The sequence below is a fragment of the Neoarius graeffei genome, chromosome 2 (assembly GCF_027579695.1).
Source record: "Neoarius graeffei isolate fNeoGra1 chromosome 2, fNeoGra1.pri, whole genome shotgun sequence".
NCBI classification, from domain to species: domain Eukaryota; kingdom Metazoa; phylum Chordata; class Actinopteri; order Siluriformes; family Ariidae; genus Neoarius; species Neoarius graeffei.
The window spans coordinates 12,641,907-12,667,291 of NC_083570.1; the positions used below are offsets into that span (position 1 = coordinate 12,641,907).

Here is a 25,385-nt window from a genome sequence, read left to right on the forward strand (position 1 = left end):
CATTGTAAAGCGACCTTGGGTTTTGAGAAAGGCGCTATAGAAATTGAAAGTATTATTATTACTATTATTTTGTGATTTTCTGTTCTCTGGGCAGTGTGACTTTTCTGTGCTGTTGTCACCATCTTAAAGCTCCCTGGTTTTTGTGCAGCTATAGCATCCACATTTGCGATCTTAATTTCAGTCTTTTTACATCTAATTAATGGTTGCTGTTTCTTGACTTCTTCATTTTGTCTGACTTGTGTAATTGTTTTAGCCAATGTGAGATTAGGATCTAATTGTAATTTTGCTGACAACTTTGTGTCTCTGATTCCCACTACGATCCGATCTCTAATCATTTCTTCCAGCAGAACGCCATATTGGCAATGGTCCACAAGCTTGTGAGTGATAAAGTTTTCCACTGTTTCGCCTGGCTGTTGATATCTGCTATTAAATTTGGCTCTCTCATACAGTTGTGGTCAGAAGTTCACATACAGTGACATGAATGCAGGGGCGGTTTTAGGAAATCTGAGGCTCTCGGCAAAGGACAATTTGGAGGCCCCCCTCAACCCCAACCCATACATCTGTAATAATAATGAGATGATGAATCATACGTACTGACGAACAATATTTATTGTGAACACATGGAAATGATTGAAAAAAACCCAATAAAGATCACTGAATATCTGAATATAAGCTGTGTGTGTCATTAGAGGAGAATGTGTGTATGTATGTGTGTGTGTGTGTGTGTGTGTCTGCCTGTCTATGTGCGCTGCTGTCAGTGTGCCCATCTATCAGTCTCATGGGTGGTGGTGGCTATAGTGGATGAGACCTGCACAGAAAGACAGGGAGAGAGAAAAACCAAAAGTGGATTAATATACAGTGTAAGATTTAAGTAAATTAAATTATTAGTTATTAATTATTATAATTTTACTTACTGTGTGCTTAAAACTTGATTTTTCTTGCTTTAGCATTGGCAAATGCAGTGATGACATCTTCCATGTCCAGTTTCCTTCTCATGGCTTGCTCAATGTATATTACCGCCAGATCTGACAGTCTCTCCTGACACTCAGCTCATTACATGTGCTGGCCCTGGGTTCTTCTTCGGTGGAAGAAGGTTGTTAATTTCGGTAGCTTTTCAACAAACTGTTTGCTATCCTTTTTCCTCTTTCTTTTCTCACTGCCACTTAGAAATCGTTTCATTCTGATTTTACTTTAACAAAATTTTACGAGGGCTCTGCAGCTAGAGCTAGATGGTGCTGGTGCATGTATTCAGCCCGCTCGTGTCATTGCCTAGGTTACTTCAGACACTACGGCTCTGAGAAAGAGCGAAGCCAGATAGCTGTGCGTGACATCACGTCACATACTGGTGGTTTTGCTTGTGAATCTAGCTGTAGGATTACACGTGAATCATGCTTTATTGCTTTTATTATTTTCGTAGCAATGTGGTTCATGTCGAGTGGAAAATATGTATAATCACAATGAATTATTACATAGTAAATGATGTATAGCATGCAGGAAAACAGGAATACCGTAACGCGACGACGAGGCCCCTGATTGGACAAGGCTCAGGGCAATTGCCCGACTTTGCCCAAAGGAAAGACTGCCTATGCATGAATGTCATCTTGGATATGAATGTCATGGCAATATTGGGCTTTCAATGATTTCTCTGAACTGTTCGTTTTCTGTGGCGAAATGACTGCACAACATATTTCTTTAATAGAAAAAAACCCCATGAATTTGATGCAATAGTTTTAATTTATTTTGAGTTTTCTGAAATCAGCACATGGTCAAAATTATACATACAGGGTCAACAAATTTACATACACTCAGATTATTAATTCAGAGGTGCTGAAATTTCCAAAATGTCTCTTATCTTGCCAAGGTCGAGGTCTCCTAACTTCCTGTTAGTAGTGGCGGCTCCAGAGATTTTTCCTTAGGGTGGCAAAGGAGGGGCATAGGTTCCAGGAGTGGGCATAGGTTTTCGATGCAGCAGTTTATGCAAATCATAGAAATCATTTTTACTTACTCTCAAGAAAGACTCACAATCAAGTCATCCTGTCAAATATGTATTGAGCTATTGTACCATCAAGGAAAATTGATTCAACCATCTAAACCATCTTTTCTGAAAGTATATTCCCAAGCAATGAATTGAACTATTCTGCCCTAGCGATGTTTCAAAAAATAGACAGATAGCGAACGGTTTAGATTGTGGATCTTTACTGAAGACTTCAAACTTGTACAGATGTGTTCATCCTTGATTTCCGTAAAACTAAAAGAAACAAATTAAGCATATCACTAAACTGAATAGCACACAGGTGAAAACGTGAGCTTGGCTGACCTGCTAGTAATGCTAACACACAACACACAAGTTGTTTACTTTCTAAAGCCTATCACTTTACAAAACTATTATCTTTCATTTCGTTGCCTAGCATACACAGAAAGTAAGACATAACTTACAGGTATAGCTACTACCGGAACCTAGTGAGACAGCACTCCATACATCCAACCAGTGACTGTATAGCCTACTGCATCCAACAAAAAACTAATGTTTTAGAAAAACTAATGTCTCTGATTGTAATAAAAATATTGATAATAAAGATAGCTGGGCTAAAAGAATAATTAAGTACCAAAATGCATTTAACATAGAAAGGACAACACTGTGTTCTATCAGGTGAAAACAATTTGACCAACCTCTTTGCTCCAGCACGTTGCCTCATCAGAAGTCGAGCATTCAGAAGAATCATAACAGAAGAACGTCTCTCTCTGGGTGAAACCATTTCAAAATTACGGGGGTGGGGTGGGGTGTGAAATAACGGTAGGTAGAGATGAGATGAGGGCTTAGTATCTCTGTAGATAGATAATTGAATTTCAATAATGTGTTTTAGTAAATAATTATTTTTAAAATGGGGGGCAACTGTGGTGGCAAGACATACTTTTACAGTGGCAACTGCCACCTTTTGCCACCCCTTAACACCGCGCCTGCCTGTTAGTGATCATGATTGACTACAGCTGGTAGCTTCTCTGTGCCTTCATAAAAAGGGTTTATTTACAGCACTCAATGAATTGACCAACACACAGTAAAATGGGAAAGTCCAAGGAGCTCAGTGCAGATCTGAGAAAGAGGATCGCAGATGTACACAACTCCGGAATGTCTCTTAGAGACATTTCTAAACAACTGCAGATCCCAAGATCAGTTCAAACAATTGTAGGTAAGTTACTGGGATGTGTAGTCCCTTTGCCAATCCACTGTACTTCAAGAAAACCCAAACTGTCACCCTCAGCTGAAAGGAAATTGGTTCGGATGGTCAGAAAAAAACCAGGAACTACAGTACCATGGCACAGTCCTGCGATGAACTGGAAGCTGATGGATCACTGTCTACAGTTCAGTGAGTTTTATATCACCATGGACTAAGAGGCTGCTATCCAAGAAATAACCCCCTGCTCCAAAATTGACATCTTCAAGCTTAACTAAAGTTTGAAGCTGACCAGATGGGCAAAGAAAAAGCCTTCTGGAGGAAAGCTGTATGGTCAGATGAGACAAAAATTGAGATGTTTGGCCACAGTGGCCACCATATACAGAGGGACACTGTACCAGCTGGTGGTGGTGGCAGGATCATCATGCTCTAGGGCTGTTTTACTGTTTTACATGCTCTGGCGCTGTGGGAGACGGCTGCCTCTCCAGTAGCTCTGTAGTTTTTAGTTCTTTAAACCTCGTTGTGGCAGCGGGGGCGTGGTCAAGCATCGGTCTGTGACAGGAGGGTGGAGCCGGGGAAGGTGAGTGGCAGATTCGCTACACCTGACGGTAATTAACCTGTGTTTTGTGTGTGTTTTCCCAGTAAACCGCGCCCTATTTTAAGAGGCTGAGAGAGAGCAGAGGAAGCGCGACCCGGGAGTGGAGGCTGAGAGTGTGTCTGTGTGCTGCGAACTCTCTTAAACTGAAAAGTTTATTAATAAAAATACATTGTTACTACCTCCAAACGTTGTCCTGCCGTCCTCTGTGCTCCACCCACGCATTGTCCGCGCTACAGTGGTGCCGAAACCCGGGAAAAGGTGGAGCACCAGTGCTACAGCTCCATGGAATCCTCCCCGTTCGCGGACTTGGTCCACGCCCTCGCCACGGCTCAGCAGAGCCAGCACCAGGCACTCGTCACGCTCCGAAAGGAGCAGGAGCGCCGCTTCGAAGCCCTGGTGCTGGCTCAACAGGAAGATCGAGAGGCGTTCCGGCGGCTCCTCGCGTCGGCGGGGTCCACCAGCGCCCCGGCCGCGGGCCCGTCTCCCCTCACTGTGACCAAGATGGGCCCGCAGGACGACCCCGAGGCGTTCATCACCTTGTTCGAGCAGGTCGCCGAAGCCTCGGGGTGGCCGATGGAGCAGCGCGCGGCGCGCCTCCTCCCCCTCCTGACTGGAGAGGCGCAGCTGGCCGCATTACAGCTCCCCGCCGACCGCCGGCTGGCCTATGCTGACCTTCGCCGGGCCGTCCTCCAGCGCGTGGGGCGCACGCCGGAGCAGCAGCGCCAGCGCTTCCGCGCGCTGCGGATGGAGGAAGCCGGCAGCCCGTTCGCGTTTGGCCAGCAGCTCCGGGACGCCTGCTGGCGGTGGCTGAGGGCCGAAGATCGCGACGCCGAGGGAATCATCGACCAGGTGGCGCTGGAACAGTTCGTTGCCCGCTTACCAGCCGGAACCGCGGAGTGGGTCCAGTGCCACCGCCCGGCGTCGCTGGATCAGGCCGTAGGACTGGCGGAGGATCATCTGGCGGCTGTACCGGCGGCAGGACAACGGATGACATCGTCTTCTGTCTCCTCTTCTCTCTCTCTGTCTTCCCCCCCTCTCTCTCTGTCTTCCCCCCCTCCTCCCGTGTCCCGTCCTCGCCCCGTTCCCCCACCACGGAGGCGGGGGCCGGCCCCACCCCAGCCGGCCCGCCGCACCCGTGGTGCCCTCCCGTTTCTCCCTTCTGTGTCTGTCTCTCCCCCCCCTCAGGTGAGTGAGCCCCAGAACACAGTTGCAGAGGGGAGGCCCGGGCCGGTTTGCTGGCGCTGCGGGGAACCGGGCCACCTGCAGCAACAATGTGCAGCGATGGAGGTGGGGGCGGTGGTGCGGATCCCCAACGCGCCAGAGGCTGCCCTCGATCGGGCCGGAGCGTATCGCATACCGGTAAGTGTACAAGGGGCTACATATCAGGCGTTGGTGGATTCAGGCTGCAATCAGACCTCGATCCGCCAAAGCCTGGTGCAAGACGAGGCATTGGGGGGAGCACAAGGGGTGAAGGTGTTGTGTGTGCACGGGGATATTCACAGCTACCCGTTGGTGTCAGTCCACATATATTTTAGAGGGGAAAAATCTATAGTGAAGGCGGCGGTTAATCCTCGCCTTACCCACTCTTTGATCTTGGGGACCGATTGGCCGGGATTTCGGGGTTTAATGGCACGCCTAGTAAAGAGTGGGTCCTGCCGGTTGACGGGGGAGGGTCCTGGTGTCGCTTTGGCTGGAGCGGCGGTCGCAGAGCCGTCTACGTCATCTCCGCGACAGGGGGAGGAGCCGCCGGCCCCTCCTCTTTCTATTGGGGAATCCCTCGTGGATTTCCCACTGGAACAATCGCGAGACGAGACTCTGCGACACGCGTTTGACCAAGTGAGAGTAATCGATGGTCAAACACTCCAGCCGAACGCCACCCCGTCCTTCCCCTATTTTTCCATTTTGAAGGATAGATTATATCGAGTGACGCAGGACACTCAGACGAAAGAGCGAGTCACCCAGTTATTAATTCCAAAGAGCCGCCGGGAATTGGTATTCCAGGCGGCCCACTTTAATCCCATGGCTGGACACCTCGGGCAGGATAAGACACTCGCCCGGATAATGGCCCGATTCTATTGGCCGGGGATTCGCGGCGACGTCCGTAAGTGGTGTACGGCGTGCCGCGAATGCCAGTTAGTAAATCCAGCGGCCATTCCAAAAGCGCCCTTGCGCCCCCTACCATTAATCGAGACCCCGTTCGAAAGAATTGGGATGGATCTCGTTGGGCCATTAGATCGGTCAACACGAGGGTACCGCTTTATATTAGTCCTGGTGGACTATGCAACGCGATACCCGGAAGCGGTGCCTCTTCGCAATATCTCAGCACGCAGTATTGCAGAGGCCCTCTTCCACGTCATCTCCCGGGTTGGAATCCCGAAAGAGATTCTGACTGACCAAGGCACCTCGTTTATGTCACGAACACTGAGCGAACTGTATGGGCTACTAGGTATTAAGCCGATCCGCACCAGCGTTTATCACCCACAGACGGACGGTTTAGTTGAACGGTTCAATCGCACCCTCAAGAATATTATTAAAAAATTCGTAAGTGAGGACGCACGTAACTGGGATAAGGGGCTCGAACCCTTGTTGTTTGCAGTGCGAGAGGTCCCCCAAGCCTCCACGGGGTTTTCCCCGTTTGAATTATTATACGGGCGTAAGCCGCGCGGCATCTTAGATGTACTGCGGGAAAATTGGGAGGAGGGACCTTCACAGAGCAAAAGCGAAATTCAGTACGTTATGGAGCTGCGCGCAAAACTCCACACGCTCACCCACCTAACTCAGGAGAATTTGCGGCAGGCCCAGGAACGGCAAGTCCGCCTGTACAACAAGGGCACGCGCCTTAGAGAGTTCACTCCGGGAGAGAAGGTACTCGTCCTGTTGCCCACGTCGAGCTCCAAATTAATCGCCAAGTGGCAAGGACCCTTTGAGGTCACACGGCGAGTCGGGGACGTCGACTACGAGGTTAGGCGAACGGACAGGGAGGGGGCGCTACAGATCTACCACCTCAATCTGCTGAAACTCTGGAATGAGGAGGTCCCCGTGGCGTTGGTGTCGGTAGTTCCGGAGAAGGCGGAGCTGGGGCCGGAGGTCCCCAAAGGGTCATTGGCATCACGTACCTCTCCGGTCCCCTGTGGAGACCACCTCTCCCCGACCCAACTCGCGGAGGTCGCCCAGTTGCAGGCCGAGTTTTCGGATGTGTTCTCGCCCCTGCCCGGTCGCACGAACCTCATAGAACACCACATAGAGACGCCCCCGGGGGTGGTAGTGCGTAGCCGCCCTTATAGACTACCCGAACACAAAAAAAAGGTGGTTCGGGAAGAACTTCAGGCCATGCTCGAAATGGGCATCGTCGAGGAGTCCCACAGTGACTGGAGCAGCCCAGTGGTCTTGGTTCCCAAGGCCGACGGGTCGGTCCGGTTCTGTGTGGACTATAGAAAAGTCAACGCGGTGTCTAAATTCGACGCATACCCAATGCCTCGTATTGATGAGCTGCTCGATCGACTAGGCACGGCTCGCTTTTACTCGACACTGGATTTGACGAAGGGATATTGGCAGATCCCCTTGACTCCATTATCCCGAGAGAAAACGGCCTTTTCCACACCGTTCGGCTTACACCAGTTCGTCACACTTCCGTTTGGGCTGTTTGGGGCGCCCGCTACGTTTCAGCGGCTGATGGACCGAGTCCTCCGGCCGCACGCCACCTATGCGGCCGCGTACCTAGACGACATCATCATTTATAGCAATGACTGGCAGCGGCACCTGCAACACCTGAGGGCCGTCCTTAGGTCGCTGAGGCGGGCGGGACTCACTGCCAACCCGAAGAAGTGTGCGATTGGGCGGGTGGAAGTACGGTATCTGGGCTTCCACTTGGGCAACGGGCAGGTGCGTCCCCAAATTAATAAGACTGCAGCGATTGCGGCCTGCCCGAGGCCCAAGACCAAAAAGGGGGTGAGACAGTTCCTGGGGCTGGCTGGCTACTATCGTAGGTTTATACCTAATTATTCGGACGTCACCAGCCCGCTGACTGACCTCACTAAAAAGGGGGCGCCAGATCCGGTCCAGTGGACGGAGCAGTGCCAGCGGGCTTTCTCTGAGGTAAAGGCTGCACTGTGTGGGGGGCCACTCTTACACTCCCCTGACTTCTCTCTCCCTTTTTTGTTGCAGACGGATGCGTCGGACAGAGGGCTGGGGGCCGTTTTGTCCCAGCAGGTGGAGGGGGAGGACCGCCCAGTCCTATACATCAGCCGCAAGCTGTCAGTGCGTGAGGGGCGCTACAGCACCATTGAGAAGGAGTGCCTGGCGATCAAGTGGGCGGTCCTCGCCCTCCGTTACTACCTGCTGGGGCGCTCTTTCACCCTCTGTTCGGACCACGCGCCCCTCCAGTGGCTCCACCGCATGAAGGATGCCAACGCGCGGATCACCCGTTGGTATCTGGCACTCCAACCCTTCAACTTCAAGGTGGTCCACAGGCCGGGGGCGCAGATGGTCGTGGCGGACTTCCTCTCCCGTCAAGGGGGGGGGGAGTCGGCTGCGGGCCGGACGGGCGCCCGGCCTGAGTCGGGCGGTGGGGGTATGTGGCAGCGGGGGCGTGGTCAAGCATCGGTCTGTGACAGGAGGGTGGAGCCGGGGAAGGTGAGTGGCAGATTCGCTACACCTGACGGTAATTAACCTGTGTTTTGTGTGTGTTTTCCCAGTAAACCGCGCCCTATTTTAAGAGGCTGAGAGAGAGCAGAGGAAGCGCGACCCGGGAGTGGAGGCTGAGAGTGTGTCTGTGTGCTGCGAACTCTCTTAAACTGAAAAGTTTATTAATAAAAATACATTGTTACTACCTCCAAACGTCCTGCCGTCCTCTGTGCTCCACCCACGCATTGTCCGCGCTACACTCGTTTTTTCCACTTTTTTACTTTTCTGGTCTTCTTACGAAGACATAGTGTGATTTTCTTCATATTCCATGGATATTGTTAACTTTAACATGCAACCAGGAGCCAGTCTTCTTGCTTGTTCGAGAGAGGAGCTGCTGGCCCTGAAAACAATGGGGTAGGCTGGGATACGACACCACATCCTGGCGGAGCTGAGGAGGAGACCCAGGGGCTGCAATGCCGGGGCTAAGCTAAAGGCTAGACTAGCGGACAACCAGTGGCACTGCAAACCAGCTATTCCCTCCGTTATAACGGGGAATGTGAACTCGCTGCTGAACAAGGTTGACGAGCTATCCACACTGAACAACCAGCGGACTTACCATGAGAGCAGCTTGTTTATTTTTACGGAGACATGGCTAACCCACCTTATACTGGATGCTAACGTGGACCTGCATGGATTCACTGCTGTGACAACCGACAGAGACACTAAAGTATGCAGGAAAAGCAAAGTTGGGGGACTCATCATCTACGTGAACAACCGCTGGTGTAATCGCGGACATATCTCCATAAAGACAGTTTTATGTTGCCCGGACTTGGAGCTGCTAGCCATTAGCCTGCGGCCATATTATCTGCCGAGGGAGTTCAGTCACGTGATCATCATCTGTGTTTACATCCCTCCAAGGGCAGATGCAGCCGCTGCATGTGAGAGGATTCACTCTGTCACAGTAAGGCTGCAGACACAGCACCCTGAGGCATTTATGATCATTTCTGGGGACTTTAATCACACTACTTTGGACTCTACTTTGGCTGCTTTTTACCAGGTTGTGGACTGTCCAACAAAGAACAACAGGACAATTGACTTGCTGTATGCTAATGTGAGGGATGCATACAGAGTCACACCCCTCCCCCTACTAGGGAAGTCTGACCACAACCTGGTTTGTCTACAGCCAAAGTACATCCCCCTAGTCCAAAGACAGCCTGCAACAAGTAGCTCCGTGGTCCACTGAAATGGAAGATGCCCTCAGAGAATGTTATGACACCACGGACTGGGATGTGCTGCTTAGCCCACACTGTGAGGACATAGAGGGGCTGACACAGTCTGACAGATTACCTAAACGGACAATTATTCAGGAATCCCGACACAACTCCTTGGCTTTTGTAAGTATACACACCCATGCCATAATCTACATTAATTCTATTATCCCTCCACACCTCTTTAATAACCAGCTCCCCACTAGCCCATACAAGTGCGCTACATATCTGTGTTACTGTATTCTTCATTAACGTTGTTTTTTTCATGTCATTGATAATTATGTTTCTGTTTGTACTTGTCATCTTGTCCACTCTGCCCCATGTTACCCTCCTCTCCCTATCCTGTTTTACATTCCAGCCTACATATTCACACTCACTTAGCACCACTACACACGTACCCCCATTTGCATCATTTCACCAATACATCTCTCTCATTTACCACAATCAGACGTTAACTATATTAGCATGTCCAAGCTAACCTTCCTAACTTGGAATGTCCGCGGCATTGGATCTCAGGCAAAGAGGGCCAAGGTATTTGACCAACTTAGTAAATTACAAGCAGATATTTGCCTCCTTCAAGAAACCCATCTATCAGAATTTGACCGCAACAAAATCAAATCTGCTCAATATAATCAAGCATTTTCAGCCAATTATAACTCAAAACAACAAGGTGTTTGCATATTAATTCATAAAAAAATCTCATTTATTCACAATACTACCATTTCTGATCCAGAAGGACGCTTTATTATCATTAACATCTCAATTAACAATAGCCCAATTACAATCGGAAATGTGTATGGCCCAAACTCAGATAATCCAGCTTTTTTTCAATCCTTCTTTTCTTCAATAGCAAATATGACCGACTGCCCAGTAATAATTGCAGGAGATTTCAATACTGTCTTAGACTCAACAATTGACCGCTCTAATAATTCAAAAAACAAACAAATTTGGCAATCCACCTCAACTATCAAGCAGTTCATGGGTGATTTTGGTCTTGCCGACAGCTGGCGCATACAACACCCATACAACAGAGAATACTCATTCTTCTCGTCCGTCCACTGCTCATACTCTCATCTGGACTTTTTTCTTACAAGTAACTCCCTTATTCCCAATATTTCTCAATCAATAATCCACCCAATCATCATCAGTGACCATGCCCCTGTAACAATTAACTGGTCTATGAATCAACCACACAGATCAATCCCCAGATGGCGCTTTAACATATCACTCCTCCAAGATCCACATTTTGACACCCTTATCAGGAGAGAGTGGGCACTCTTTCTAGAGATGAATGACTCCCCAGAGTCATCACCTTCTCTTCTGTGGGAAACAGGAAAAGCAGTGCTTAGAGGAGTCATCATCTCATTTTCCGTCTTCAAAAAATAAATAGAAAAGCAAAAGGAAACTCAATTGGAGGAAGAAATTAAACATTTAGAGAATATTAATATGACAAACGCATCAGTCGAAATTCAAAACAAATTAGATAAATACAAATTAGAACTCAATGAAATCATCAACAAACGGACCCAGTTTTTAATACACCGACTAAGACAGGAACATTTTCACCATGACAATAAATCTGGCAAATACCTGGCAAACCAAATTCAAAGAAACAAAGAAAAATCTACAATCACAACGTTACAGGACTCAGCAGGGAAGCTTACTCACTCACCAACTGAAATCAATCAGATTTTCTACCAATTCTACGATAAGCTCTATTCATCAGAAAAAAAACCAGATATTAAAGACATTAATCATTTTCTGGATCACATTCAACTACCAATAATTGACAATGACCAAAAAATCGCATTAGAAACCCCGATATTCGAAGACGAATTACATGCTGCACTAAAGACAATGTCAAATAACAAGGCCCCTGGTCCAGATGGCTTCCCTGCTGAGTTCTATAAACATTTCTGGTCAACTTTAGCTCTACTTTTCTACCGGATGATCCATGAATCAAAACACAACTCTAGACTTCCGCCATCCTCTAATAGTGCTTCCATCTCACTTCTACTCAAACCCAATAAGGACCCAATGTTACCATCAAGTTATAGGCCAATATCGCTAATCAATGTTGACACTAAAATTATCGCCAAACCCCTTGCAATCAGATTAGAAAAAGTTATTCCCTCTATAATTCATCCAGATCAAACAGGATTCGTGAAAGGCAGGCTATCTTCGAGTAATACACGCAGGTTATTTAATGTAATGCACCACTCAATAACTCAGGAAAACAATACAGTCATCATTACATTAGATGCAGAGAAAGCATTTGACAGAGTCAATTGGAAATTCCTGTTTTCCATATTAGAGCAGTTTGGCTTTGGGGACTCATTCATCAACTGGGTCAAACTGCTATACAATTCACCATCAGCCACCGTCACTACAAATGGGTTAGTTTCCCAAAACTTCACTTTGCACAGGGGGACTAGACAAGGATGCCCACTCTCCCCCTTATTATTCACTATTTTCATTGAACCTCTAGCTGCAGCCATACACCAAAACACGCTAATCACAGGTATTCAGACTAAAAACATGCATCATAAAATAAGCCTCTATGCAGATGATATTCTACTTTTTCTTCAGAACCCAGTAAGTTCATTACAAGAAACAATAAAAACAATAAACTCATTTGCTAATATTTCAGAATACTCAATCAACTGGAATAAATCATCAGCTCTTCTTCTAAAACCACAAAGTGGGAATGCAGCAGCCAACACCCTTCCTACCTCACTATGCACCGATCACATCACCTATTTAGGAATAAGAGTTTCCCCCAGGCTGTCTGATCTATTCACTTTAAACTTTTCCCCCCTTCTAAAAACAATTCAGGATGATTTGCAACGCTGGACAAACCTTCCACTCTCCATCATGGGCCGTATATCTGCTATCAAAATGATAATTCTACCCAAAGTTAATTACCTCTTTTCAGTGATCCCAATACAACCACCCACATCCTGGTTTAAATCTCTAGATTCAGCAATCACAAAATTCTATTGGAAAAACAAGACACCCAGAATTAAACTAGCAACCCTTCAAAAACCCAAGTCCCTAGGAGGATTAGAAGCACCAAATTTCATTCTATATAGTCTGGCAAATCATCTCCAATATGTGCACAGATGGACCCATCATAACCAATCCGATACTATCTGGATGGACTTAGAACAGACAATTTGCAATGACCTTTTGATTTCAGATCTGCCATTCCTTACTCCAACAATCAAAAAACACCCCTGTTTCAAAGCCCCTACCATCTGTTCAGGTCTGACAGCCTGGTGGAAATTCCACAACATCACTAACACAAAGCACTCACTCTCAAAGCTCACCCCGATTTGGAATAACCCAGATTTAATTTGCAACAAACGAACACTTAATTTCTGCACCTGGAAAGATAAAGGCATTACACACCTACAGCACTTGTTTACGAACAGCAAATTTTCCACATTTACGGACTTGGTCCAGAAATTCGGCATCACCAACAAGCACTTTCTACAATACCTACAGATCAAATCAACAATCACATCCACAATGAATACCTCAACACCCAATTTAGAACTCACTACACCCATCTCAAATTTTATTAATATATCTTCTTCAAAAAAGCTATTATCCAAAATTTATAAGTTATTGATACAAACTGATACCAGTATGAGCTTACCATCTGCCAAATGGGATTCAGATCTCTCTATCTCTACTGATGCCAATTTCTGGACTCAAGTCTGCAAAAATACCTTTCTCATGACCAAAAATACCAACCTACAATTAATCCAATACAAGATTATCCACAGGACTCATCTCACAGGCCACAAATTGTTTTGCATGGGTTTTTCCACAGACATCTGCCCTCACTGTACTCAAAACTGCCCGGACACCTATATTCACGCACTCTGGCACTGTACCCCCATCAAACAATTTTGGGAGAAGGTAACAGATCTACTTTCCACTTTCTTTGGCTGCTGCATCCCAACCTCTCCATTGCTCTGTTTGCTTGGAGATACCACTGTATCCACCTTGAATCACTTTAACAACATCATCCTATTGGTTGCGCTAGCTGTCGCCAAGAAAACTATCCTCATGAACTGGAAATCAAAGAACAAAATTCACATATCTGCCTGGAAAAACTTGTTACTGGACCACATATCATTAGAAACCTCTAATATCCCATCTAATAATAACCTAACCTGGTCATCACTTTCCAATTTCTTACAGTTATAACCGCTCTGCTGGCCCTCTCTGCCTGAGACAGGATGAGACCCACCCCTACCCCCCCTTTTCCATTGTTTATCTATCCCCTCCCCCTCGCCCCCCATCCAAAACACAACATAACATCAGTCTCTCCTCTGTACTGCTCTGGCTTCCAGGGGTCGGGGGCTGGCTGACTTGTGTGGGGGGTTCTGGCCATGGTGGGGCCATGGTGGGGCCTCTCCCCCGCTGCCTCTGCTGCGGACCCCATCCTCCCCTGGAATGGACCGGGCTGCCTCCACTCTGCATGTCTCACTTTTTAACGCTCCACATTAGCTGACTCGGAAGGTACATTCCCACTCAATAACACAAACACCTCCAGTAAGTAAGGGCCGAGGTGGGGCGCTCTGTAGAGTGGCCTGTAAAAAGGCCCGAATCAGCTTGCGCCTCACTTCTTTTAATGCATCACATCTTAGAAAAATCACAATCTCAATTTATAGGAAAGGTGGGGGTGGGTTGGGGGGGGGAGTCTTTAGTAAGGCTCTCCCTCTGCTCTGCCCCCCCCTCTTTTTAATGCATTTAGACATTAGATAAAACACATCATAGGGCCAGTGAGGCGAGTGGATTGGGGGAGCCTTGGGCTCCTGTTCTGTTCGGGATGGTGGTCTGGGGGGCTCTGCGGCGGCCCTTTCCTGTCCTTTTCTCCCGCTAGGGTTCGGCTTGTACCTCTGATGCACTGGGGCTTGGAGTGGTCAGAGGAAGTCATCTTACCACCCCCCCTCCATTTTATTTTATTTATTTTTTCTCTTGGGGGTGTGATTGTGTCGGGGGGGGGTCAGTTTGCCCGAAGTCTGCTTCTCCCTCCCTTGTCTCTTCCTCCACTCCCTCCCAGAGGGACTCATCCTAATCCCCCATACCCCGGACTTTTCTGCTCACATATCATTTACATAATTGCTAAACTGATAATATGCATATGTATTCATGTACACACACACACACACACACACACACCCCTCACACCCACACTCAAACATCCCCCTCTAACACACTCACAGACACACACACATACATTTTAATAACTCCCCCCCCCCAAATACCATGTCCCTAGCCCTTACTGAATGTCCTATGTCCTGGTTCACTAATGTTGTATGTTTTTTGTTATATTGTTTGTTATATTGTTTGTTACATCTTGGTTTTGTAGTAAATTTAAAAAAAAAAGACATGGTCTCCCCGGCTAAGACTGTACAGTGTTACCCTAATAACAAGCCACAGGTAACACAGGAAGTCAAAGCTGTCCTCAACAAGAAGAAGGCCACCTTCAGGAGCAGGAATAGGGAGGTGATGAAAGCAGCACAGCAGGAGGTGAAATGCTGCATGAGGGAAGCTAAGGACAGCTACAGGAGAAAGGTGGAGCAGAAGCTGAAGGAGAACAGCATGAGGGAGGTCTGGGAAGGTGTGAAAACCATCACAGGCCACAACACAAAGACCAGAGTCGTAGGGGGGACAGTGGAGAGCGCGAATGAGCTGAATGACTTCTTCAACCGGTTCAACCAGTCCACGTACCCCCCACCCTCCCCCTCACTCCAGCCATCTCTCCTTCTTCCCTCAACATACCTCCCCCCAGTCATTGCAGCAGCCCCCTCCTCCTCCATCTCAACACAGACTCCTCCATGCATCACTGCAGATCAGGTCAGAGGTCAACTGAGGAAGCCTCATCCCAGGAAAGCAGCAGGCCCGGATAAGGTGTGTCCCCGACTACTGAAGACCTGCGCTGCTGAACTGGGTGAACCACTCCAATGTATCTTCAACCTCAGCCTGCAGCTGGGGAGAGAGCTGAATGACTTCTGACCAGTGGCACTCACTTCACATCTGATGAATACATTGGAGCGGCTCTTCCTCAGCTTCCTCAGACCTCAGGTGCAACATGCCCAGGAATGTCTGCAGTTTGTGTACCGGCCAGGTGTTGGTGTGGAAGATGCCATCCTCTACCTGCTACACTGAGCCTACTAGCATCTGGATAAGGGAAATGGCACAGTGAGGATCCTCTTCTTGGACTTCTTGAGTGCCTTCAACACCATCCAGCCCTTTATGCTTCAGGACAAACTGAACAGGATGCAAGTGGACCCCTGCCTGGTCACCTGGATCTCCAGCTACCTCACCGACAGACCACAGTACATCAGGCTGAAGGACATCATGTCTGACACTGTGATTAGCAGCACCGGAGCACCCCAGGGCATGGTGCTGGCCCCTCTTCTCTTCCCTCTGTACACCGCGGACTTCTGCTACAACTCGGAGCTGTGTCACATTCAGAAGTTCACCCATGACACAGCCATAGTGGGGTGTATCAGGGACGACAGAAAGGAGGAATATAGGAGCCTGGTGAGGGACGTTGCCATTTGGTTCAACAGGAATGATCTGCAGCTCAACGCCTCGAAGACCAAAGAGCTGGTCATTGACTTTGGGAGGTCCAGACCAAGGTCACGACCAGTTCTGATCGAGGGAGTCATGGTGGAGGCTGTGTATTCCTACAAGTACTTCGGGCTGAGGCTGGACAGCAAGCTGGACTGGACTTGCAACACCAACCACCTGTACAGGAAGGTACAGAGCAGGCTGTACTTCCTGAGGAGGCTGTGGTCCATTAACATCTGCAGGAAACTCCTGTGGATGTTCTATCAGTCCGTGGTTGCCAGTGTCCTGTTTTACACTGTGGTGTGCTGGGGGGGCAGCACATCCAAGAAGGACAGATCCAGGCTGGACAAACTGATCAGGTGGGCCGGCTCTGTGGTCAGCATGAAGCTGGACTCTCTGGTGATGGTGACAGAGAAGAAGACTATGGATAAACTACTGAACATCATGGACGATGCCAGTCACCCTCTGCACACCGTCATCAGCAACCAGAGGAGCCTGTTCAGTGACAGAATACTCCTTCCCAAGTGCAGGACTAATGCTGCTTTTCCACTACCAACGCGGCTGAGTTGGGCTGAGCCATGCCGTGCTGAGTTGGGCTGAGTCGAGCTGAGTGGGGCTGTTGGAGTTGCATTTCGACTACAACCGCACTGAACCATGCTGGCTGGAAGTGGGTGGACACATTGGGTGGAGTTAGCGAAAGTGGGTGGACGTCACATGATGTCGTTAGGCGGCGCAAACAGTGACATCAGTGATCTTTTAAGCGGTAGTCTCACGACCCGGATAGTAAACAATAAACATGGAGGACACGGAGTCGTTAGTGTTGCTGGTCTTGGTGCTGTGGCTTGTTGTCACCGACAACGCCAACAGATACTGGCAAGAGCGTATAGATGAGGCGAGGTGCATAAGGCTTCAGAAATTCTCGTAATTCTTCTTCTTCTGGGTTTACGGTATTTACAGATCCCAGCGTGCTCGCGGGGTGTGTGTGGGCATGTGAGGGCACGCCTCCTCACCAATCAGTGCACAGGGGAGTGTCTCCTCACGCCCCTAGCCCCACTCGGCTCGGTTTGGCTCGGTTTGAGTTTTGGGTGCTAAGCAGGGCTGAAGCGAGCTGAGTCATGCTGCTCTAAGGTAGTCGAAACGCGAGCCGTGTCGGGCTGAAGTGACCTGAAGCGAGCTGAAGTGAGCTGAAAAGGGGTAGTGGAAAAGGGCCATAACAGACTTAAAAACTCCTTTGTCCCTCACGCCATCAGACTGTACAACTCCTCTCTGGGGGTGGGGTGGGGGTGGTAACAGGAGGACAGAGGACTGGAAGGAGCAGTAGCCTAGCCTGACAAAAAGCAATACTGGACAATGTGCAATATAAATGTGCACTACCTCTCCTGCTGGACTTTTTTCATATCTTTTTTAATATATTTGTATATGTAAATACTTAATTTATCGAGAAGATTTCTAAATACTTAATTTATCTAGAAGTTCTCTCTTTTTTCTATTCTCTGTTTATCCTGTAATGATGCCACTGGAATTTTAATTTCCCTGAGGGAACCCTCCTAAAGGGATCAATAAAGTTCGATCTAATCTAATCTAAGTGGATGGAATAATGAAGAAGGAGGACTACCTCAGAATTCTTCAGCATAACCTCAAACCATTGGAAACTTGAACATGATTGGGAGTCACAACAGGACAATGAACCCAAACACGCATCAGAGCTGGTTGTGGAGGATAAAGCAGGCTAACATTAAGTTTAAAACAAACCCTGACTTCAGCCTGACTGAAAATATTATGGACCGTGCTTATAAGTCCATGCCAAGAAAAACAAGAAAATTTAATTGAACTCTACCAATTCTACCATGAAGAGTCGTGAAATATCCAACCAGAATTCAGCCAGAAGCTTGTTCATGGTAAATAAAAAATGTTTGGTCAAAGTGACTTGCTATGAGACATTTTACCCAACTATTAGGTGTGCTGTATGTAAATATTTGGCCCTCTATGTACAACCCCAGTTCCAAAAAAGTTGGGACAAAGTACAAATTATAAATAAAAATGAATGCAATGATGTGGAAGTTTCAAAATTCCATATTTTATTCAGAATAGAACATAGATGACATATCAAATGTTTAAACTGAGAAAATGTATCATTTAAAGAGAAAAATTAGGTGATTTTAAATTTCATGACAACAACACATCTCAAAAAAGTTGTGACAAGGCCATGTTTACCACTGTGAGACATCCCCTTTTCTCTTTACAACAGTCAGTAAACGTCTGGGGACTGAGGAGACAAGTTGCTCAAGTTTAGGGATAGAAATGTTAACCCATTCTTGTCTAATGCAGGATTCTAGCTGCTCAACTGTCTTAGGTCTTTTGTCGTATCTTCCGTTTTATGATGCGCCAAATGTTTTGTTTGAGTGAAAGATCTGGACTGCAGGCTGGCCAGTTCAGTACCCGGACCCTTCTTCTACACAGCCATGATGCTGTAATTGATGCAATATGTGGTTTGGCATTGTCATGTTGGAAAATGCAAGCATACGTTGCTCTAGAACCTGGATATACCTTTCAGCATTGATGGTGTCTTTCCAGACGTGTAAGCTGCCCATGCCACATGCACTAATGCAATCCCATACCATCAGAGATGCAGGCTTCTTAACTGAGCACTGATAACAACTTGGGTCGTCCTTCTCCTCTTTAGTCCGAATGACACGGCGTCCCTGATTTCCATAAAGAACTTCAAATTTTGATTTGTCTGACCACAGAACAGTTTTCCACTTTGCCACAGTCCATTTTAAATGAGCCTTGGCCCAGAGAAGACGTCTGCGCTTCTGGTTCATGTTTAGATATGGCTTCTTCTTTGAACTATAGAGTTTTGCTGGCAACGGCGGATGGCACGGTGAATTGCGTTCACAGATAATGTTCTCTGGAAATATTCCTGAGCCCATTTTGTGATTTCCAATACAGAAGCATGCCTGTATGTGATGCAGTGCCGTCTAAGGGCCCGAAGGTCACGGGCACCCAGTATGGTTTTCCGGCCTTGACCCTTACGCACAGAAATTCTTCCAGATTCTCTGAATCTTTTGATGATATTATGTACTGTAGATGACGATATGTTCAAACTCTTTGCAATTTTACACTGTCGAACTCCTTTCTGATATTGCTCCACTATTTGTCGGCACAGAATTAGGGGGATTGGTGATCCTCTTCCCATCTTTACTTCTGAGAGCCGCTGCCACTCCAAGATGCTCTTTTTATACCCAGTCATGTTAATGACCTATTGCCAATTGACCTAATGAGTTGCAATTTGGTCCTCCAGCTGTTCCTTTTTTGTACCTTTAACTTTTCCAGCCTCTTATTGCCCCTGACCCAACTTTTTTGAGATGTGTTGCTGTCATGAAATTTCAAATGAGCCAATATTTTGCATGAAATTTCAAAATGTCTCACTTTCGACATTTGATATGTTGTCTATGTTCTATTGTGAATACAATATCAGTTTTTGAGATTTGTAAATTATTGCATTCTGTTTTTATTTACAATTTGTACTTTGTCCCAACTTTTTTGGAATTGGGGTTGTATACTTTTGGCCCTGTGTTGATTTCAGAAAACCCAAAGAAAATTGTGCACCGAAATCTAGTTGTTTTTTTTTAAAGATGCATGCCGTACAATTATTCTGCCACAGAAAAAGAACAGTTCAGAGAAATCATTGAAAGCCCAAATACTGCCATGACATTCATATCCAAGATCACATTCAGGTCACTGTATAGCATTGTGTTTGCCAATGAAATGCTCACCCAGGGCTCTGCACACGTCATCGTATTTCTTCCTCTGGTCATTTTTAGGATCAACACAATTTGTTCCTTTCATTCTCTTCTTCCCTATTCACTACATCAATCGCTGTCCAACTGAAGAGCACACCCCACTGTCCAGATGTTCCACTACACAGGCTTTCTGTGTTACAAAGGTCAGTCGGTCAGACTCATCTCATTATCTCTAGCCGCTTTATCCTGTTCTACAGGGTCGCAGGCAAGCTGGAGCCTGTCCCAGCTGACTACGGGCGAAAGGCAGGGTACACCCTGGACAAGTCGCCAGGTCATCACAGGGCTGAAACATAGACACAGACAACCATTCACACTCACATTCACACCTAAGGTCAATTTAGAGTCACCAGTTAACCTAACCTGCATGTCTTTGGACTGTGGGGGAAACCGGAGCACCCGGAGGAAACCCACGCAGACACGAGGAGAACATACAAACTCCGCTCAGAAAGGCCCTCACCGGCCACGGGGCTCGAACCCGGACCTTCTTGCTGTGAGGCGACAGCGCTACCCACTACACCACTGTGCCGCCCTAGTCGGTCAGACTGTGGAATGTATCTTTGTTAGCCAGTTTAGAAAGTCAGTACTCTCTCATTCCAATATTTTATGGACATGACACACACAAGTGCATAATCCCATGACAAATATTTTTCTAAAGTCATGGAGAAATTATGCTGCACTGCTTTGCCTCAATTTATGATCTTATACTTCGGGGTCTTTCTGACACTAGGCTCCATTTAGCTGAGGCGAGGAACAATTTACGAGTTCACATATTTAGAGGATCTTGTGGGGAATCATCTTGTGTTTCTTCACGACTGATTGTTATCATTGTAAAAGTGCGTAGCGTGTTAAACACAGAAATGCCATTGTGTGGTTAAAACTGTAAGATGTCATATGGTGGGAAATACAAGCGATTCAGTTTAATTTCAAATTCAGCAGAAGTTGTGCTTTAGCCAATGAGAAGCCTCATTGGGCAGCCAATCAGAAGTCTGTGTTCAAGCAAACGTCCTTTTAAAATGATATGAACAGGAGCCGCCATTTTGTTTTGGGGCGCTTCTAGGGGTGGGTCCCTTGTAGTGGGACAGAGTTTAAAAATGACTGGTGGAAGTTTAGACTTCAGTGTGTATCCTGGATATCACTCAGTGCTCAAATTGTTTTATACAATAAAAGAAAAGAGCTTCAATGTGATTCCTTTCATGTCAGTGTATTTTTGGCTATGTTTAAGGTTCAGACTTCCACAACATAACACATCATGATGGAAAACACCAATCACACATGATCTCTGTACTCCTTCTCTCTCTCTCTCTCTCTCTCTCTCTCATTCTTTTCCCCTCCCTTTCTCTCTCTCTCACACACACATGCACAGAAGCAGGAAGTGGCTCCTCATTTCAGAGAAAACAAAACTCAGTCTCTCTCTCTCGCATTGTGTGAGTTCAAGAAAATGGCCGAAGCCAGTATTTCAGTAGATCAGGACCAGTTCCTCTGTTCAGTGTGTCTGGACCTACTGAAGGATCCAGTGGTGATCCCCTGTGGTCACAGTTTCTGTAAGGTGTGTATTAATGACTGCTGGGATCAGGATGATAAGAGCGGAGTTTATCGCTGTCCTCAGTGCGGAGACACTTTCACACCAAGGCCTGTTCTACGCAGAAACAACATGCTGGCTGAAGTGGTGGAGAAACTGAAGAAGAAGATTGAAGTCCAAGCTGCTTCTCCTGCTCACTGTTACGCTGGACCTGGAGATGTGGAGTGTGATTTCTGCACTGGGAGAAAACACAAAGCTGTTAAATCCTGTCTGATGTGTCTTGCCTCCTTTTGTGAAACTCATCTGAAACCTCACTATGAAGTTCCTTCCTGGAAAAAGCACAAGTTAGTCGAAGCTTCTGGAAATCTACAAGAGAAGATCTGCTCTGAGCATGATAAAGTACTGGAGAACTACTGTTGTACTGACCAAAGCTTCATCTGTTATCTGTGTATGACGGATGAACACAAAAGCCACGACACCGTCTCAGTTAAAGCATACAGAAGTGAAAAACAGGTGAGAAATGCAAGTCTAATTTATTCAGAGCATTTCATACAGTTTACATTTCTAATCTAAAGTGGCTGAAGGTTTTCGCTCCATGTAGAAGCCACACATTATTTCACTTCTTTAATCTTTTGGTCTCCATCTTTAAACAACTGATTGATTGATTGATTGATTGATTGATTGATTGATTGATTGCTTTGTTCCGAACAGTAAATAAAAAAATCAAAATAAAAAAAATGCAATGATCAAAACGTAGTCATGAACAAACGGGATAGCATAGTTGCAAGGCAATAACATAATAATGTTCGGAAAGGATCAGGAAGAAGTAAATAACTTATCAAATCCTAACCCTCTATACCACTGTCAATCAAACGTCACTTTCCGCTATAATAAAAAAAATATATATATATCTATATTAGGGTGCATCAGTTGCCCCCTAAAAATGAAAAGTTCCTCCGATCATGATGCATTTTTGTTTTTATGTTCCTTTTGGTAAGAAAACACACTGGGTGAAATATTTTGACAAAATTCAAAAGTTTAATGGTGGCACCAGGAGCTCAGAGTTATGGAAAAAGCTGCTATTTTATGCAAAATTTCGATCACTTTTCATGAAACATTATGGCACCTTATAGAGTATACCAAATATCTTAGATACACATTTTTAGTACATATTCTAAATCTCTTATCAAGCACAGTTTGAGTTTTAGCTGTTCATTGAATCATTGTTCAACTACTTTTAAACAATACAAATGTATTATGAATCACATTAATGCTTCTTAATCCCTTGCAAAGGTTCTTCACATGATCTCTGGGTCACAAGAAATCAATAAATGGAGTCCAACATTGTGATTCAAACCTTATGCGAAAACATAAAACAAGCGTTTTTTTGGCAAAAAATGAACCTCATGGTGCCACCATTAGACTTTTGAATATGGTAAAAAAATTTACAGGATGTCTTTATTGGTGAAAAGGAACACCCAAACAAAAATGCATCAGATTTTATGAAAGTGAGGGCAACTGATGCACCCTCATCGGTATCGATTATCTTACAGTCCCGATAGCCATCACTGGTATCTGTCCAAGTCCTCGATGTTTCGTATGACCAGAACTCTAGCCTCCTCTGGTGTACCGTTCAGCTTAATGAATACTTTGCAGTTGGTTATCCATGTAGATTGATTTTATTTTCTTTCTTCAGATGATGTGCTTTTCTGGCGATGTCAGCATTGCGTTTTGTCAGGTGCTCGTTGATGCAGACGTTTGTACCTTTCAGTTTCCTTCCTTTTTTCAGCAATGCAGTTTTTATGTTTTCGATTGACGAATCTCATTATGATGGCAGTGTTTTCCTTGTCTCTCCTGGGTAGAATGTGTCAGGCCTCGATGTTGCTGCAATCAATACCGATTCCCTTTGAGTGTAGGAATGCCGACACTTGTTACTCCACAGAGTTGCTGCCCAGTTCGTCAGATTCTCCCTCCCTTGTCACCACTTTTGCATATGACCTGGGTTTAATCTGAATCCCAGTGACGATGACGTCGTTCATCCTGGTGTGCTGTTCCAGTTCAGTAACTCTGCTTTCCAGGTGGGCGAGGCGCCGCCGGTCCTTCTCGGCGTTCTGCAGCCTTAGCGACTTCACTTCCGTCATCAGGTCCATGATGGTTTTCTGTTGTTTAACAACAAGTGACTTTTTAATGTCCTCGCCTTCCTCGGCTGTAAAGTTCTTTTTTGGAGGCATAATTCACCAATAAAGCCATCCAATTAGTTGAAATGTTTGGGGAGTCGTTTCCTCACCTCACTGCCTTTACTAGGACTGTTCATACATTCACATGATGAGTTTGATCAGTTCTGGCTTCTGATTGGTTGGAATCGGATGGCAGTGCTCTTTGCGTTTTGGAGTCGCAATGGCAGTGCTCTCTTATCTGCTCCTTGGGGATTAGATTGGACGACCTCCTGCTTTACTCAGATTTAGGATGATATTTTTATCGTAATAATGACAATAATGTTGAAATTAGTTTAAGTTAATGGTGGAGTTGTTGATGCAAAGCAACATGATATTCTGACAATCATGTTAACGGACTCAGTTTTATTCATAATAAAAAACACATCAAGGAATAAAAGTTGTTGTGGTTATTTGTGATGTGACCCAGTGGTTCTCACTCATAGTCCTGAAATACTAAAATACATTTGAGTGTTTAACTTCAGTGAACATTAAAACCCCCAACATCCAGCCTTTTGCACTTTAATAAGGTGCTCCGTAGAACCCGAGAGAACTCTAACCCTTTATCTGCAGGTAATATTCACCCACTGAGCTCATAACCTCTTCATGTATAAACAGTGAAATGGATTTTATTTGTCCTCAGAGTGAGTTAAAGGAGGAGCAGATGAAATCCCAGCAGAGACTCCAGGAGAAGCAGAAGAAGGTGCAGGAGCTGAAACAGGCTGTGAACACTATAAAGGTGAGCAGTGAGCAGAGACAGAGCTGCTCCTAGAAACACACACAACATGGACAACGAGTCATTTACAGTCCCAGTAAGAGAGGGAATGATAGATGAGCTTTAAATCTTGTGTGTGTGTGTGTGTGTGTGTGTGTGTGTGTGTGTGTGTGTGTGTGTGTGTGTGGGTCCTAACAGCTCAGTGCACAGACAGCAGTGGAGGACAGTGAGAGGATCTTTACTGAGCTGATCAGCTCCATGGAGAAAAAGCGCTGGGAGGTGACGGAGCTGATCAGAGATCAGGAGAAGGCTGAACTGAGTCGAGCTGAACGACTCCTGGAGCAACTGGAGCAGGAGATTGCTGATCTTCAGAGGAGAGTCACTGAGCTGGAGCAGCTTTCACACACACACACACATGATCACATCCATTTCCTCCAGGTAACACTCACTGTCTGATCTACAGAGCCAGCTGTTCCTCACACACTCTCGAAAACACTGCTGATTTGCTCTGATGTTATTCGTTCCTTTGGTACACTTTTTAACTTCATGATGTTTTTTCTTTCTCTCTGTAGAGTTTCCAGTCTCTCTGTGTCTCTTCTGGATGTGAGGACTCACCCAGCATCACTGTCAATCAACATCTCTCATTTGATGGAGTGAGGAAATCTCTCTCTGATCTGAAAAAGAGACTCGAGGAATTCTGCCAGGAGGAACTCATCAAAATCTCTGAACATGGTAAGAGGATCTGTTCCTGCTGGAGTGAGGGAAGTCTTTACTCGCTCGGTGACAGAGTGATGTCGAGGTGTCCGTCTTTGTTCCTGAGCAGCAAAGCACTGCACAGTGTAGAGTTTTTAACACTCACCTGATTCGAGTCTTGATGAT

General features: G+C 46.2%; 1 protein-coding gene across 1 annotated transcript in view; it reads left to right on the forward strand.

The window, feature by feature from the left end:
• The window catches only part of LOC132868805 (uncharacterized), a 109,352-nt gene that overhangs the window by 80,081 nt on the left and 3,886 nt on the right, over positions 1–25,385 (forward strand). The window contains exons 15-18 of the mRNA XM_060902004.1: positions 21,423–22,091; positions 24,435–24,530; positions 24,705–24,944; positions 25,079–25,238. Coding sequence (XP_060757987.1) covers positions 21,423–22,091; positions 24,435–24,530; positions 24,705–24,944; positions 25,079–25,238 — 1,165 coding nt within the window. The remainder of the gene's footprint in view (positions 1–21,422; positions 22,092–24,434; positions 24,531–24,704; positions 24,945–25,078; positions 25,239–25,385) is intronic.